The following is a 17,107-nucleotide window of genomic DNA, read 5'->3' on the forward strand; positions in this document are numbered from 1 at the left end:
ACTGAGCAGCTTTGGGAGGAGATTAGCAGGGTCAGGACCCAGTCTGTAAGCAAGCTAACTCAAGGGTGCCTCAATTGCATCTCGCCATGCATAGTCCTGAACCAGAACCTTTATTGAGAGAAACGTTGTGGAGACTTTGTCCTCATTAAATAGCTCAGACACTCCAAATTTCTCTGAAGGATCAGTTTCCACAAGGTGACTGGGAATTGTGGGGCTGGCAGCCTGGAAAAATTTGTGAAACGTATCAGGCATCAGGTTAACTTCTCTGTAATGCAGGAACAGTATTGGACTCTGTCAAGGACATGAGCAAAAGATGCCTTTATTCACAGAAGCAGGAAATTTTGCAGTTATGAACACTTATTTGAACTATTTCATCATTTATGAAATGAAAGTTATAGGAACAGTGAGAACAAGTGATTAAATTAAGGATCTGGGAGCCAGGATGCTGCTGCCATTTGAATCAAACACATGGAGCTTTACAGTGGACAAAAAGGTCTCTGCTCCCTTGCTGGAAAGCTCCACGTGTTTTCGAGCACCCTGTCTGCTTCTCTGCCCTAACCTATCTGTATTTGGCTGCGTATTTGAATGCAGGGGCAGTATGTGGTACAGTCAGCCTTCCCTGCTTCTGTTGTGCACATTATACCTGCTGGCAGGCTTGTCTTTGGAAGATTGTTACCCCATTTTATTTTTTTTTAAATCAGGCTGAAGTTCCTGCCTGCAATACCCCCATAGAACTCCACTGTCAATCAGCATGACATTTGATTTCCAATTGTTCCTGCAATATTTTCATATTTTGCCTGTTTCTGTGCTTGTGGTTCACACAGCTAGGCAAGTCAGAATTGCTTTTATGTGCCACATTCTGAAAAGCAAGAAGAGATAATGATCTCTGCTTCCTCTTCCCCTTACGCAAACACAAGTCCTACCGATTTGTGAAAGTTGTCTGGTTGTCTCTGCAGGCAGAGCTGGACAAGGCCTGTAAGAAGGTAAATTAATGGAGCTCGCTTCAGTAACATTATTACAGTATGTGGCAGTTAGAAGTAGACTTCAAAACATTTTTGTGTTAAAGTGAGTTGGCAGCACTTAATGCTGGAAGTTAAAATATATTTTGTACTTCAGAAATCCCTAAGAACTAGTTAGTAAGACTACAGGATCTTGACACATGGAGAACTTGAGAGGAAATAGTTTAAAAAACATTTCTGTCTAGAATTGTTTTACCTTGCATTGTTACAAAAATTTATTGAGAATTCTACCTGAACGGGATTAGAAATACAAGTGTTCATCTCTTTTTGTGGGTGCTCAGTTTTGAATTGGGCATTTTTAGGTACAACCACCCTTAAACACAGTGGAAAAAAAAAAACCTGATCAAGGCATATGAGCTGAGCAGTTGCATTAGGTAGAAGAATTTTTACTGCACATTTGAAGCTAAATTGGTTCTAAGTTGGCAAAGCCTATCACAGAAAAAAAAAAAATCTAGTCCTTAACACAAAGTTGTAACTTGATCAAAAAAACAATTGGAAATTCGCAGTTAATATTGTAACCAAATGAAAGACTCGTTAGGTCTTGAACTTGAGCATAGGTGTGGGGAGACACCATGGAGCAAGGTACTCATTGTCTGGACAACCCACCTACAGCTGTACCTTGCCTACTGCCTTCAGCTCTATAAATCCCTTCACTGGAAGGGTATTGACAGAAATAGGAAGAAGGTCAGTTAGCCATGTAACTGATGGATGAAGAGACAGGACAACAGGAAGGAAAGATTCTTGGAAGAACAGAGTAATACATCTATCAGTAGTGCTTATACCAAATGTTCTTCGTGGAAATGCTGGCACTGAAATTAGTAGCACCGCTTGCTGCCTGGCACCTTACCCCATGTGGTGAAGATTCCTCAGGTTATTCATGTACCCACCTCTCCTGGGAGAGAGGAAATCTCAGTGTCTGTGGTATGTCAACTCCAACACCAAAACAGGGTTACTTTGAACCATAAAAGGAGCATACTAGGAACACAAAACTTGAACAAAGGCTGTAATGTACCCAGGGTCCTTTAAAATAAACGTATTCTTAACAGACCCAGTGGCAGACTCCTGCTCAAGTGGTATGAGAAGACAGCGCTATAAAAATCTTACTGCCTAATTGTAAAAATTCTTTCCAGTAAAAGTCTTGTTGATAATAGAGGGAAGGCTGCTCTGATTGTAAAGAACAGACAGTAAAAGCCCTCTGGAATAGTGAATGATAGTTACTGAATACCTGGGGGTTTTGTGTCAGTTGGATGGTTCCTGTGCCCATCTCTCTGCATGACAATGCATTCCTGCCATTAGGTTGTGCAGACTGTGTACAGCTAGGCTAGTAGGGCCGAAGTGGACCCCTATATAAAGGGCGTGCAGCAGTGGCAGACAACAGCTCTGAACACCTGACTAGTCACTTAAGATCTTGAATGCTGTGACAGGTGTTGTTACTGCACTCGTACCTCAACATTTCAACAGCAAAAGGGATCACACAGGCTTTTGATGAGATTTTGTGAGAAGCCGGCCTGTTCCTGCACACCTCACAGCCTATCCCAAAATCAACAGGGAGACAGAGGCACTGTGGGGGTAAGCGACACACATCACAGGGTGAGTTGGAGCCAGTGGAGAGAAGAGAGCAAAGGTCTAACAAGTGGCAGCCAACTACACTGAGAGTAGGCAGCAGCTCTTTCACCTTAAGAATGATTTTGAGCCGTTAGGTTTGTAAACCCCATTGCAATTAGTTTACAAAAACATGCTCCAGCCTCGCTTCATCAGCCTCTGAAACCTTCTGCACTAAGTATGCTACCAGTAGGACTTCCTTGCTCTGTGCTGGCTTTTGTGCTGGGGTGGTCCTGAGTTACTACTGGTCCTCAGTTCTTAAACTGAGCTAGTAATACCAGCATTTACTGAGCCATTTCTGTCTGAACTGCTCCCCTCTCACTGGCCAAAACTGCAAGCAAATTGATTATTGAATAGTAATAAGGAACTAAGTTATTTTGAAGTAGTCAATACTTTTGCTCCAAGCTGGCTCAGCAGACTAGAGCTGAAATTCCTCCCTTGTTTACCTTGCTTCGAACACACCAACACTCCCCTCCCGGCTTTTTCCTTACATTACACCATTGAGCTATGCATGAGGGGAGAAGGGCCAGCAAAGGGACTTCGTGCCGTGAAGACCTTTCAAGAACAACATCAGCTTAAACAGCTCATTATCAATTATACATCGACGTAATTGGATCATTTCCTGTAGGAAGAAAATATGCTCAGTTTATGCACCGGGAATTCAGGAAGCCAACTATTAAATGTTTAAGGAGATGGGGGGGAGGAGAAATGCAACAAGTTATCATTAAAAGAATTACTCTGATTAAATCAGTCATCCTCTTTAATCCACTTGGATGGTCTAATATTCAAGCTGCACTCGGTGCAAGCTTGAGAGCTAACGTTGTGCTGTTTTCCATGTGATTGAGACTGAGTAGATAGTTTGGGGAATTACTGCATGTAGTTGTTAAAGGGGCTCAATGGCCTGGAATTGAACGCTTTCTGCTCTACCCTTCACTGCTGTGCAGCCCTTAATTTGACATGCTCTGACATATTACCAACCCTATAATGTTCTCCTGGAGAACAGAGAGCTGGAGAAGCCAGCAACCTAACTGACACGGCTCCGCTTTTCGTGAGCACAAGCATGCCTTGTGATTCGGATGAGACTTGTCAGCTCTCCTGCATGGCTATCAGTTCTGTTACATAAGGGGCACTGTAAAACTTGCTGAAAATGAAGCACAACTCCAACCAAAATCTAGTGTTTCCTTAGCAATAAGTTTTTGAGACAGATTTTCCTTTTTTTTTTTTTTTAAAAAAAAAAAAAAGAGCCTAAACAACTTCTTTCCTGTTATGGAAAATAACAGTTTGTCTCAATTCTTATTTACATTACTTGATAAGTAATGGGCTTGGGGTTGTTTTTAGTAATTTGGGGGTAAAGGTTCTGATGCTGTTAAAATACGCATCGCTTCCGACCTGCAGTTTTGTCATCTACATTTGGTTTACTCAGCGACTGCAAATGAGGCACTGCTTAGACATTGTATAATTAGAATATTCTCACTAACCTGACACCGCACCAGGCTGCTCTCTCTGATGGTTATTTTATGCACGACCATATGTCTCAGGAATATTTTTTTTTCATTTCAGTGGGGGACAGGATAGCAATCCTTCCCCCACGTCCTTTCCTGTTGCACTTTGTCTGCAGCAGTGCCAAGCACCGTCAGGAAGTAGGCTGAAATTGGCAGCGAGTCCAAGTTAAGAGCACAGATGTTTGGCAGCAGACAGAAGTAGGTCCCCATTGCGTACAGCACTGCTGCAGTTGCTTCGCCATCACTTCATTGGAGAGAAGCATCAAAATGGTGTTTCCTATGAAAGCATTTGCTTCATTTCAAGTGATGTTGACTAGATTGCCTTCCATCTAGTGCCTCATGGCTTTCCTCAGGAATTTGCACAGGGGTGTGGTTACGTGCAGGGAAAGATGTGGCTTGCTTTAACACCGTAATGACACGTGATGCGGTAACATCCTGTAGATTTGGTATGGAATTTCACTTTGCATATGGATCCCATGTGTCCTGTTTTCCTCTTTTTTAATTAATTAAATTAAGATCATGAAGACACAGACCTTGTAACACTATCTGAAACACTTCAAGTTTTAACTTCGGAAACATGCAATTTACTTCCAGAAGTTTAACCATTAGCTGCTGCATGGAGAAATCAGCCTGTCTAGAGAGTAGTCTTGTTAAAGAGACTCCGGAGAGTGTTTCTGACTCACATATTTTAAATGCGATTAAGACTACTCAGGTGTTATTGGTGAAATCAAAGGCTATACTTATTTTCATTTGGTCTTGTGACCTACTTCAGGCCTTTAACCTTAGAGCATAACTGTACCACAATATAAAGGGGGGAAAACTCTTACTCAGCTGAAGAAACCAACAACTTGTAAGAGAGAGAGAGAGAGAGAAATCTTTAGCAATACCCAAATGTATAAGACCTAAGTTCTTACCACCCTGATTTCACATGTTCACTTCTGCACACTGCAACACTCAGCTCAGTAGGAAAACGACTGCTCTATGAACAGTCAGCACTTCAGTCTCTAGAAGAAAAATAGCAAGTTAGCCCACTGCTCCACTGAAATACCTCCTGCTTAACTTTCACTTTATTTTCACTGCCTCAGCAATAGTGGAAAAAAAGTTTTCAGTTATAGGAGGAAAAAAAAGAGTTTCCAATAGAACTTTTAAATGACTCATATAAAAATAAAAACACACGGAAACATGGGTTAAGCCCAGTCCTTATGCAACCAATCAGAACAAACAAAGCAAAGTCATATTAGAAATTAAACCAACCACTTCTGTGACCTCTACTACAATTGGTTCTTCTTGACTCTGTCTGGCCAGACAGGCCCTTCACCCAACCTAGCTGGAAATGACTAAACCAAACAATAGTACAACACTGTTTTCATTACAAATTCTTCTAAGCTTTTTTTACAGCTCCAAGCTGGGACAAAGCTCAAGAAGGTATTAACTTACCCGAGAAGGAACTAACTCAGGCGCTTTGTTCCACAACCTCAGTCAGTTTCACACAGCTCTAACCCAGTCTTTCTACACCTCTTTTATGTACACTGCTACAAAAACTGGTACCTACCTCTTAACAACCTTTGCACTCCAGCAGCTGTGTTCCTGCCTACCACCTATGTAGCTGCTCTCCAAGCACCAGCTAGCTGTACAGGTGTATGGCACTCCCTGATTAGCAATTAGTGGGAGACAAAAGGTATGGGCAGTCCCTAATCAGCAAACAGCCAACACAACTTTAGTGTTGCAGCTGACGATCAGAAAGCTTTGCCTTCATGCACAGATCCATCCGAGTCATGCTAAAGTTACTTTTAAGTGCTATTTTGCTGTCAGGGCCCCTCACAGATGCTGTTTGCAAGTTAGCTGTCGTGTGTAGCATCTTCTTTCCTCGCCTATTCTTTCCCTTTCAGTACATTTAAAATAATTACCGATGTTCTTCAGCAACAATTACAGGGTTGTGGGTGGCTGACTAGTACCATATGTGTACCACTACAACTTGGTCAAAGGGGGAAGTGAAGGAGGTGCAGCTCTTCCTGATGTAGGAGTCATATATAACTGAGAGAGGTAGTTGGTACGTTGTATGAGGAAAGGCACAGTTGTCTCTGTGTCAAACCGTGAACATGGCTTCTCCTGTTTCGGTTCTATTTGTAGTTTGCCGTGGACCTAAATCTGCTTTCCTCACAATTAGTTCTTGTTTGCTTACTATGTTGTGCTTATAGCATTGTTAAAGAAAATGATGAACTCTCTGTCAGAAAGAAAGGAAAGTGAAGGGGTGTAAATCTATAGAAAAGCCAGTATTTGGAGTTTGCTTGTAAACTAGCATTCAAAGCTTTTTTAGCACTCTTTTGCCATGTTTCTGAATTGTGCAGCACACATTTTGCAGTGAGCGTACACATGACTGGCTGGCAGAATATCAACAGGCAGTGCTCCAGGCTGCAGGCTCAGAGTGCAACAAGCAGGAGCTCATACTGCTGCAAATATATTTTTGCATGCTGACTGTGAAAGTGATTATCTTGCACTGTCAGCATATCTTTCTCATGGCTTGTCAAATGCAAATATAGCAAATGAGATTGTTCTTAAAAGGTAAGCATTTTTCCTGTTCAGAACTTGGTTCTGGAGAAGCAAGTTAGATGCATTTGTTTTACTACCATACGTAGAGTTAATGGAACTGTCTCTGGAAATCCTTTGTTCAAAATTATTCATCTGCCACGTGTGATCAAAATTGTCAAAAAACTCTTCCTCCAGCACTTCGTGCCTACACTCATCTTCGAACCAGGAAGCAGATACTTTACACATCCACATATCATTTTCTGGTTTCTAGACTTGAAAATCGGTGTGGTGGTTCAATAAAGACTCCAGCTGTGCTGATGACCTACCCCAAATCCCGAACTCCATCTACAGTTCTGGGGAGGAACAGATGCCATGAGAGTTATGATTTATGGTGCTGCTTGCTGCCAAAAACTTTTGAACTGCATGCTGGGGCTAAGCAAAATCGAATGATGCTGTGAAATGAATTGACACTTAGCATATTTTGTTAATTGTCGATGTACAGTTGGGTTGCTCATGGCTCGTTACTAGTGCATTGTTTTCACAATTTCTTGGAACGTGAAATTCATTAAAGTGCTGGAAGGGAAAGTCATTGTTTTAGCCCACGCGTAGCACTGTACCGCATGGTACGGCTCTGTTCCTCAGTATGTTCCAAGGATATGGTAGGCAAAATACTTACAGAGCTGCAGGAGCTGTACAGTTCAAATTCCCAGAACTTTTAGAGGCAGCAGCAAGGATGAAGGATGAAAAGTGAGTCAAAGCAGACGTGGTCCCAGTGTGTGACAAGTTAAAGAGAGAGTGGAAGATGCAGGAGGCAGACTTTCTATGGGAATAAATGTTTGCATAAAGCAGGGTCAAGACCTGTGACAAGACAAAATTTATAAACAGAGGTGGAGTCTGCAAAGCATATAAGCAGTGGTGAGACTTATTTCATCCAGTTATTTGGCTGTCTTTTTCTAATTTATTGCAAGGACACGTGCCTTTTCTATGCTAATGTAATTATCTGCATAGCTGTATTGTTTCTGCAGCTTAAATAATTCTAACAAAACACAATTCTCTTTTTAATTCGGACACCTGCAGGTCAGAAACTGACACCATTTCTGTAAAACATTTCTAATTGAATCAAATGCTAAACCACTTACTTATAAAGGAGGCAGTGCAGTTTATATCAGCCTTCAGGAGTCTTCTAATGGGAAACACACAGAAATCCTGGCCACCTGTGTGGATTGATGGGGCTTTTAAGTACTGATTAACAGACAGGTTGTGCAGATGGAAGTTGATGAGGTGAAAAGCAGTCCCACCTTGAGAAGCTGGTAAAATGGCAGGGATTTCTACAACTGTTTTGAGACATTTACATACATGCTAATTTGTACCGGAAACAGACTGAACTTTCCTTGAACACAAAACTGTGGCTGTAAACCTCCAAAATAGCTCAAGGGGTGGAGATAGGTGACAAATCAGACAACGTAGAACTTCAGATGAAAACCCAAATGCCAGTTAGCTGGTTCAGGAGCTAAACACTTCCAGTGTTGTACCATTGCTGTGCCATTAGCTAAGTGAGCCAGTGAACAGGGTGTGATAAGAACAGCGGAGTACGTAGAGGATCCTCTAAAGGACAGAGCCTCTAACAGCTGCCAGATAGTACAGAACTGTTGTGGAAGGAAGCTGAATCTCATGTTCTGCGTGGGACATCAAAGCCTTGATCCAGCCATGGACTTCTCTTTTAGGCAGGATCACATCCTACCGTATTCAAATGAACATCCATGTACTTACAGTTCCATGTGCAGTTTAGGAATGTGATAGCTACTGCTCAGAACCGAGCAGACCAGCAGCCGATCTACAAGTGACCCTTTCAGAAGAGGAAGCTTTTTTTTTTTTTTTTAACCAAATTGAATCCCAGTGTACATTCATGAGTTTACATCAAGGATGAATTTGCTTTTGAGTGCCCAGTGGATAGTTCACAAGCCTTTATTTGGATAACTTCAGCTCTTGGAAGCATTCTGAAATGATTAACTTGCATTACTGAGAAATGCTATGGAACCTGTACAGGATCCATTCACTTAATGGCCATAAGATGTGATCTCACTAAAAGCCTCTGAGGCTCTTTTGCCTTCAGCTAACCCTCAGAAGCTGTGTGGGGTGGTGTTTGATGCACTGAGCATAAGCTGCATTCATGCTGCTTGCTGTGGAGGTAGCTTTTGTAATAACTGTTTGTAGAAAGCACAGCTTAACTTTTACTTTTAGTCAGATGCTTAGCTGCTGCAACATGGCAGTTATACAACAAACACTGCGTGTGGAGGAGCTACAGAATGAGGTTTTCTCAACGGTCTGTTTTTTGTTGTTGTTGAACAACGGGACATCTGTGGCCTGAATTTCATGTCTCATTTTCCTTAAGTACAGGAGAGTGACCACCCTAAAGAGCAGCACCATTGCCTTCTTTTTCCAGCAGCCACACATGGTTCCTAACGAGCATTAAAATGACAAGCCTACAGCTGTGATTTTGATACAGTCCTCTCCGTTTTGATGAGCCCCTGGGTATTCCTAGCTGTAACCAATTCTGCATAGCATGGTTCTGCCTCAGACTTGCAAGAACCCCTCTGTAGTTCCTCCAGTTATTCCTTTCTGAAGCTGTAAGGAGGCAGGACACAGGCAAACAGGTTTGAACTCTATTCTGCACTTTGTTTTGTGGGGAAATATTTGTTTCTGGGACAGCTAGCACTCAGGGAGGTGTCTAGAAGGAAAGCTTTTGTAAGCTTTGGAGAACAAAGCCCTGTATTTGATGTGGCGCTCTGGAAATGAAATGAATGACATCAACTTTGAATCTCTCCTCTGCCTGCTGCTAAACTAAGGCAGTTTACAGTCATATTTGAATTTATTGTACTTCAGCAGGGTGCTCAAGTATCCTATTCAAGGATGGCCTTATATAGTGATTATTTCAGCTTTTCCTGGGGGCAGTAAATTTTTAAATAATGACTTCGCAATGCCAAATCATTTCCTCTGATTGTCCTGAACCAGAGAAGAGGGAGCATAGTACAGACTTTTGAAGAGTTCATTTCAATCTTGCTGACTTTGCAGTTCAGGTTTCCACAGCAAGATGGTTTAAAGATAGTTTTGACATTTAATATGTAAGGGGGGGCTGTGAAATTATATAGATGCTTTGGTTTGTGTGTTGCCATTGTTTGAATGTGCTTCCATTACATGCACAAAGGAGAAAGCTCCACTAAAAGCTGTTACTGTCAAGACTGACCTCATCCTCCTCTTTGGCTGCACAAGTGGCAAGAATACTACAGTTCAGCTGTGGGTGCTAACTCCCACACCTCTGTGCATAAGCCCAGTGCTTCTTCTTTGAAGTGCCTGGTCAGGCACCCATGTCTAGAACAGGGGAGGTTTGACAGTCCTCATCTCTTTTCAGTACCCTTCATAAGCTCTTGAAAGATTATTCCAGAAGGCTACTCAAAAGGGTGAAACAGCAACAGTCCCAAACCACCGGTACAAAAGCACATTTAGAAATGGAACATGGATCTGAGACAAAATGCATACAATGCTTTCACATCCTTCATCCTAAAGACAAACTTCTTTATTGGAGTGCATTGTGGTAGCTTGAAAGAAACACCTTGCATGGAAAGAGTGAGAAATGAATATTAAAACAGATAGAAAAGTGTGAGCCAGAGAAAGAAGAGTGAAAAAGCCTCAAGATTCCATACATCCTTTTAAGATGATTAAGAACAAATTTCGATTGCCATTTTTGGAAATATTTTCAGGTTCTCCATTGTGACAGCTAAATGTTAGTTACCTTACTTTTTTGAGCAAAGCCTTTCAAAATCATTATGCTTGTTAAAATTAATAAGATTGGATCTTTTTTGGTAAAGTTTTGCTTTGAGGGAGTGTTTGGAAGAACCCAGAAAGTAAAGGCTGAGTGAAGAGCTATCTGTATACTTGTAGGTTGGTGCCACCTGATTCAACTCTGTACATTTGATATTTGCTTCTTAAGGTTGCTTGATTGTTGGGAGAGATTCTCAGGGATAACAAAGCAGATTTCTATAGCAATATATATCTTTAATAAGTATGGACTATCAAGAGAAGTAGTGCTTCAAAGGGTAGCGAACTATTTGGAGTACCTCAGAAAAACAAACTAAAGTATCTTCAGAGCTTTCCTAGCATAAGTGTGGTTTGCATGCAAATGACAGCATTAGGTCAATACCCTTGCCAAGAAATTGAGGGTGGTTGGGGGAGCACAGCTTTCTCAAGCTATGTGGAGAATGACAACAGTTTAAATGATGAAAAGCAGTGTCTGTTTATTTCTAAGAACAGTATTGAACAACTGATTTCCTGCTTTGTCACAAATGGCACATCTATCTGTAGAAACATTAATTGCATGGTACCGTGTGGGAAGAGTATATCCTGAACTATTACAATTCCCTTTTGTTCATGAAATTTGATAATTAATTCAAAGCCATACTGTATGTATCAGTTGCAGGTCCCATCCTCCCCTCCCCCCCCACACTGTTTATTCTAAATGCAAAGGGAGTTAAGCATGTCCAAATAGGTTATTTCCCTGCTTTGTATTGCATCTGGAAATGGCATTAGAAAATTGCTATCAAACATGGTGGGGCTACAATACTACTTTCCACAGAAAGACAGATGACTCAAGCATCTGTCATTGTTCCAGGTCCTCCTTACACTGCAATTCATAATGCAGCCCTTATTCACCAGTGAGCAAAGGGGGACAATATAGGAACTCCTAAGTTTCTTCCTGGGGATCTGGACCTACTCTGATGTGAAAGAATCCCAGTGAATTCTATGGGCCTTCATATTGCCAAGCTAGATCAAGGGCTAAATCATTCATACTGAAACAAGTCCATAGTCTCATTGATTTAAATGCGACTATTCATGGGACTCAGTCTTCAGAGAAATAACAGAACATGTTTTTACAATAAAGGAATAAAATGCTTTATTCCTTCTTTATTTTGCACAAGTTGCTTCATTATTTTTCTCCAAAAATAAACTAAGGAACAGTTCTCCCTCCACTGAAATAGCAATCAAAAAGCTAAGTCCTTTTTTGGAAGCAAGAGAATGAGATCTTCAGCTAATATAAACTGCTTGATTTACAGTGAACTTCAAGCTACATTCTTTCCAAAGATCTCTGTTGCTGTGTCTCATCCAAATGTATGTGCCTGCAAGGTCTCTTTTTAAATTTTTAGATACAGCTTTGTGTTTATAAATGGGCATTGAAAGCACTACAAAAATAATTCATGCACAACAGTTTATGGGGAGACAGGTGATATGGAAAGTGTTAAATGAGACAGGCAGGTTTTTTTTCCCTTGGAACCCTGCATGCTTTTTGACTATGTGCAGTGACAAATATGTTATTGTTTCTACTGGGTCTGGGTATGTAGCAACAAAAAGCACCAGCCAAGGGGAGAGTGAAAAAGGTGGCATTTAAAGGGACAAAGGAGCTGAGTGTAAAACAGGTACATTTACTGACAGGCCAGCTCCAGAACAGGTAGTTTTGGCAAATGGAAGTACAGAAGGGACGGTAACAGGATAGTATGCTATGCACATGATTTGATTTCATATAGTATTACACAAGAATGCCTGCTAAAAATAACATACTACGAACTATTTAAATACAACAGGAAAGTTAAATAATTCATAACCATTGGGTAAAATCACATTATTATGTGAGGGCAGAAAAAGACAAAGCTATGCATTTTCTTTTTTAAATCCTACAAGTTTCAGGTGACTTCTTCCCCCAAGTTAACAGAAATTTCCTATTACTTGCTTACAGAGGGGCAGACTTGGCTGAAACTAAGCCTAGTGTCCATGACCACCTTTTTTAGTACAAGTCATTCTAATTTGTCTAGTTCTTCCTTTTCCTTACATTCCATCCTCTTTATCTCTCAAGTTAGCTGTAGCAATATCATTTTAGTCCAATCCCTCTGGAAGAATATTCCATGACTGGCTGGAGAAGCAAAGCAGGCTGGCTGATACAGCAGTAAAATAAAAATCCTCATACCACAGAATGCAGTTCAAGAAAGCCATGCGTTCTTGCTCTGCTTTACATAGGGCAAGATGCCAGCAGTTGGAATAACGTGCACTTGGCTCGACCTACAGGTTATTGGAAGACTTTTGCCTGGGCTGGATTTTGGATCAGGCTCCTTGTGACTAACTTTTGGCTTAAACCTCAGGATTGAGTTCCATGGAAAATTAAGTCAGGGAACTGGACAGAAATTTCAAGGCCAGAAATTGTTTTGAAGAGTATCCCAGGTTTAACATACTAATCCAAGTCTTATGAACTCTTCGTAGATTTGACTGTGCCAACGTGCAGAAGTTTTACATGGTTCACGATAATGTCCTACAAAGTCAGGCACATGCAAATCCAATCTGTAGCTGTGCATGTGCATCTTCTAGGTAGAGGCATTTGTTTTGATATATTCCTCACTGAAACAGCATTCTGAAACCCATTTCTGTTTCCTTATTTGCGACAGGTACTGAAGCAATCATGCACTGAGGTTTTATATTTGGAACCATCCAGTGTCTGTGTGGGAGGTAAGTTTTTATCATTGTAAAATTACTATAGGACTGATATCCGTATTTTATTCAAAGGAAAACCCCACAGGTCATCTAGGAAACAAGCAACTCTACCTAAAAATTCCTCAGGGAATTCAAAGTAAATCAGATTCTTCTCTACTGGATCATTTTTCTCCTCAGGAGCTGTCTTCCAAGGCCTGCTCTTACAATTTAGTTTGTACATAAACTTTGAGACACTTAATCTCCCGCTTTGCCATTAGTCATGCTCTGCACTTACCCTTGTATTCAAAGCAATGATACATTTTGTGACACTCAAATTCTTACCTATGGTCACTGAGTCAAGTTCTGGGAATCCTGATAATTTAAGTCCAAATAAACACAAGAATATTTCTAGCGCCCTGAATCTGTAGAGTATGATCAGTAAAGCATTTGACTGTTTTGGTACAGCATGAGGTTACATTTACATAGAAGACTTACACTAAATTGTAAGGGCTTGTCTTCTTTCTAATTTCACATTTCACGCATACTTTGAAACCAAACAAAATAAGGTGGTTGCAACATCTCTGTATTTTGATGTCTTTTAAAAACATAAATCATCTCAATGAAATCAGTGGCCTTAGTAAACAAACTCTTTTCCCTCCTCCTCTGCAAAACACACAAATAGTATGGCCCTTACACAACTTCTGGAGAACTAGTTTCGAGAAGGAGAGACAGAAGAGAACATTTTAAGTGGACCTGCTCAGAATCTGGAGAGTCTTCCTATGAGATGCCCAGACTCCTTATTTATCCAAATACTCAATGGGAAGCTTTCCTCATGTGCAACTGAGATGCAGGAAATTCACTTACACAGGTCCTGTTGCTAGTCAGAATCAAATTCAGTTGATACTGATTCAGGAACAGTTCTTTTTATTTTTCCTGTAATGACTTAACAGAAGAGCGAGGTACTAGGAGTCAAAGAATGTGTTCTGGGTTTGAACCATTGCTGTGCTGAGCTTCATTTATTGCTAGCTGTATTGAAATTCTCCCCTTCTAAATTTAGTCCTTATTGCAGCACACTGAAGACAGGTGATTGTTTATTTTTCCTCTCCAGAGGAGTTCCAAGTTGTTCTTAGAGGAAGTGGCTTAACCCTTGGTGGAAGAACCGATGGCATTACTTGCACCTACCAAGTGAATGGAACTACCATCCGTAAGTACTGAGTTTGGGATCATCTGCCTTCATATTTCTTCATAAGTGATTTCCCTCTCCCCATCATTGCCTCAGTTAATTCAAGTCTTAAGAGAAAGGTATGGATGAAAGAAAAACAGGAAAGCTCAGAGGATTAGTAAGAGAATGCAAGTTGGTTCACATCTCACACTGTGGTTTGAACTTGCCACCAATGACCATTAACTGTAAACTGTGACCAGTGTTTGACCACATGAAATAACACCATCCATGCATTTTGAAATAGTTCATTTATTTAGCTTTCTTTAGCAGCATTCTTCTCCAGCAATGATGCTCAGTGCAGCCAGATCCCTATCTGGATAGAAACTTCCTGACATGCAGAAAGGAATTCCTTTTCAAAGCGAACATGGTGTCTTCTACAGGCACTTTGCCTGTAGCTTTGTGTTTCCCAGAGAAGTGATTCCTAATCATCAGAGTTGTTTTAATTAGCATTCACCCTTGGTCAGATGTTGTAATCCTTAGTTCTTCCTCTGTCAAAATATTGTCTTTTGTGAAATTCTTCTGAGCAGAGGGCTTCAGAAGTCAGAGGAACTCCAAAAACATAACACAAACTATTTGCTTATCTTATTAAGAATCTCGATGGACAATATCATCTTAGGCAAAATTTTCAGGAATTGGTTCTCTGTTGCTCAGTGCATTAACTTACAACAGGGCAGAGGAAATGTCAGGCCACGATTTGGATTAGTCCTAGTCTGCTGCTCTGTTCCCTGAACTAGCAAAAGGGAGATGATGATGGAAAAAAATACCATTAACAGTAACCTTTGCCATTTTTGATATCCAGAAACGGGACAGCTAGTAGAATTACATCCAATTCTTGCTCTGAGCAGTGTGCCTTAGAAGCAAGCCAGACTGGAAAAATGACAAAAAATGGACCTGTAGAAAAAAAACTTTTTTCCCCCCACCTAATGTCTGATTTTTGTATTAGCTTGTCTTGAATTCCTATCCTATTCAACCTGTGTTTCCAGTATACTTTCTTCCAATTTCTCTCGCCCGTTAAAGATTTTCTAAAGCAGTTTGAAAGAATAAGAGAATAGCATGGTTCTGGATAAAGGCAGCTTGTGTAAATATTTTTGTTTCAATTTCCCTTCTGTTTCAATTGAAATCATCACCTGTGTTCCCCATATTAAGCTATAGCTTATTTATTTACACTTGCTTTATGGATTAGCTTTATAGAACTAGAATTTGAAACGTGACTGAATTACTATAGTTGTATTTATTATCCTGGTGTACCTTTCTTACTTGGAGAAGTGGGTAAACAGGCCTAGTTCTAGGTGAAGAAAGTTGATTTCACACTAGTTAGAGTCAACAGGGGAGATATCAGTAACATGACTAAGATAGTGACGACTTAAATTTACATTTAGGTGTCTGGTTTGCAAGTCAGAAGTTCCACAGTTCTATTCCTAGTTTGCTTCTGACTTGTTTACTATAAGCAGTTCCCCTCAGTCAACCTCAGTCCATCCATCTGGGCAATGAAAATAATAGCACATACCTTCTTCACATGAGTGTTTTGAGACTCACATCCATATGGTTAAGTTCATAGTGGTATTTGTGTGTTCAAGATCTTCAGGAGTCCCATAAGGTATGGCTGAAGATAGGGACCTACAGGACGCAAGAGAGAAGGATGCAGTTATTTTTCATAAGTATCACAAATGTAAGCCTCCCCTGTCCTGCTAGTGGTTGCTGCTACTGTAACAACAGTTATGGAATTAATAAGTAGCATTGCTACCAGCATACAGCAAACAGGCTTACAGTACTTAATGATTGCTAGGTTGTAGTGCTACTCAAATCAGGGCCTGTGGTGCCAAAACCAGCCTCTAGCTACCTGGATTTTGATCTGCTGCACATTCAGAGTGGGCTGTGAATGCACCGTGGAGCATTCAGCAGAAGCTGGCACAGATGGGCATAAGTCAAGAGAACATGTACACTAAGGAAGGACTGAAAAAGTGCATTTCTTACATTTAACAGAAAGGAGGCATGGTCAAAGTTGACTATTTTTCGTAATAGTAAATAGTAATCTTGGCTTTCCAAATCCACTGAGAAGAGACCAAGAGGCAACAGGCCTAAAATTCTGCAGCAGCTCTAGCTTAGTTATTAGGACAATTCTCTCTGTAAACATTTCTCAGGTCTGGAGTAGGTTACCTAGAAAGCCTTTTAAAAGCTTAGATAAGTGTCACTGAAAAATGCATGAACCGCATTGCCTTCTTTAAATGACCTTTAAGAGTGTTTTCTGACTTTGGTGTCTCTGATTCCCTGATCATGTAGTCATTTAAAGCTGTACAGAGCATGTGTCTGCTTTGAGATGGTAGAAATAGCTACACTTGGACAGGATGAAGCCCCCAAATACTTGCTAGCATCTGATGTGAGAATTTCCAAGTAGATCTCTGGGCTGCTTTTCCTTTTCTTGGCTTTAGTAAAGGGTGCGCTAAAGCACACAAAGGGAAGGGAATGGCATAGTGATGTATTATTATATGTTGCAGCATAAAAACACAATCTGCTGCATGGGGTCTTGCCAAAGGCCTACTGCAACCCACCAAGCTTCTTGTCTTCAGCAATGGACAACAGCAAATGTTTACCGAACAGTACAGGGAGGTAATAGGGAAGTTTGATGCCATCCTTCCTCTGATATACAAGCTGTCTCTGCAGCTCTGTGCTGGGCTGCAAGCAGTTTCCTCTCGAGAGGGACTAAATGAGAAGGGTTGGAAGGG

At 40.8% G+C, this 17,107-nt stretch overlaps 1 protein-coding gene across 1 annotated transcript in view; it reads left to right on the plus strand.

Annotated features, from left to right (window-relative positions):
- The window catches only part of ANTXR2 (ANTXR cell adhesion molecule 2), a 111,938-nt gene that overhangs the window by 15,512 nt on the left and 79,319 nt on the right, over positions 1-17,107 (plus strand). Inside the window, exons 8-9 of the mRNA XM_035548555.1 lie at positions 13,138-13,198; positions 14,271-14,366. Coding sequence (XP_035404448.1) covers positions 13,138-13,198; positions 14,271-14,366 — 157 coding nt within the window. The remainder of the gene's footprint in view (positions 1-13,137; positions 13,199-14,270; positions 14,367-17,107) is intronic.

This window comes from Cygnus atratus, chromosome 4 (assembly GCF_013377495.2).
Source record: "Cygnus atratus isolate AKBS03 ecotype Queensland, Australia chromosome 4, CAtr_DNAZoo_HiC_assembly, whole genome shotgun sequence".
Taxonomy (NCBI): domain Eukaryota; kingdom Metazoa; phylum Chordata; class Aves; order Anseriformes; family Anatidae; genus Cygnus; species Cygnus atratus.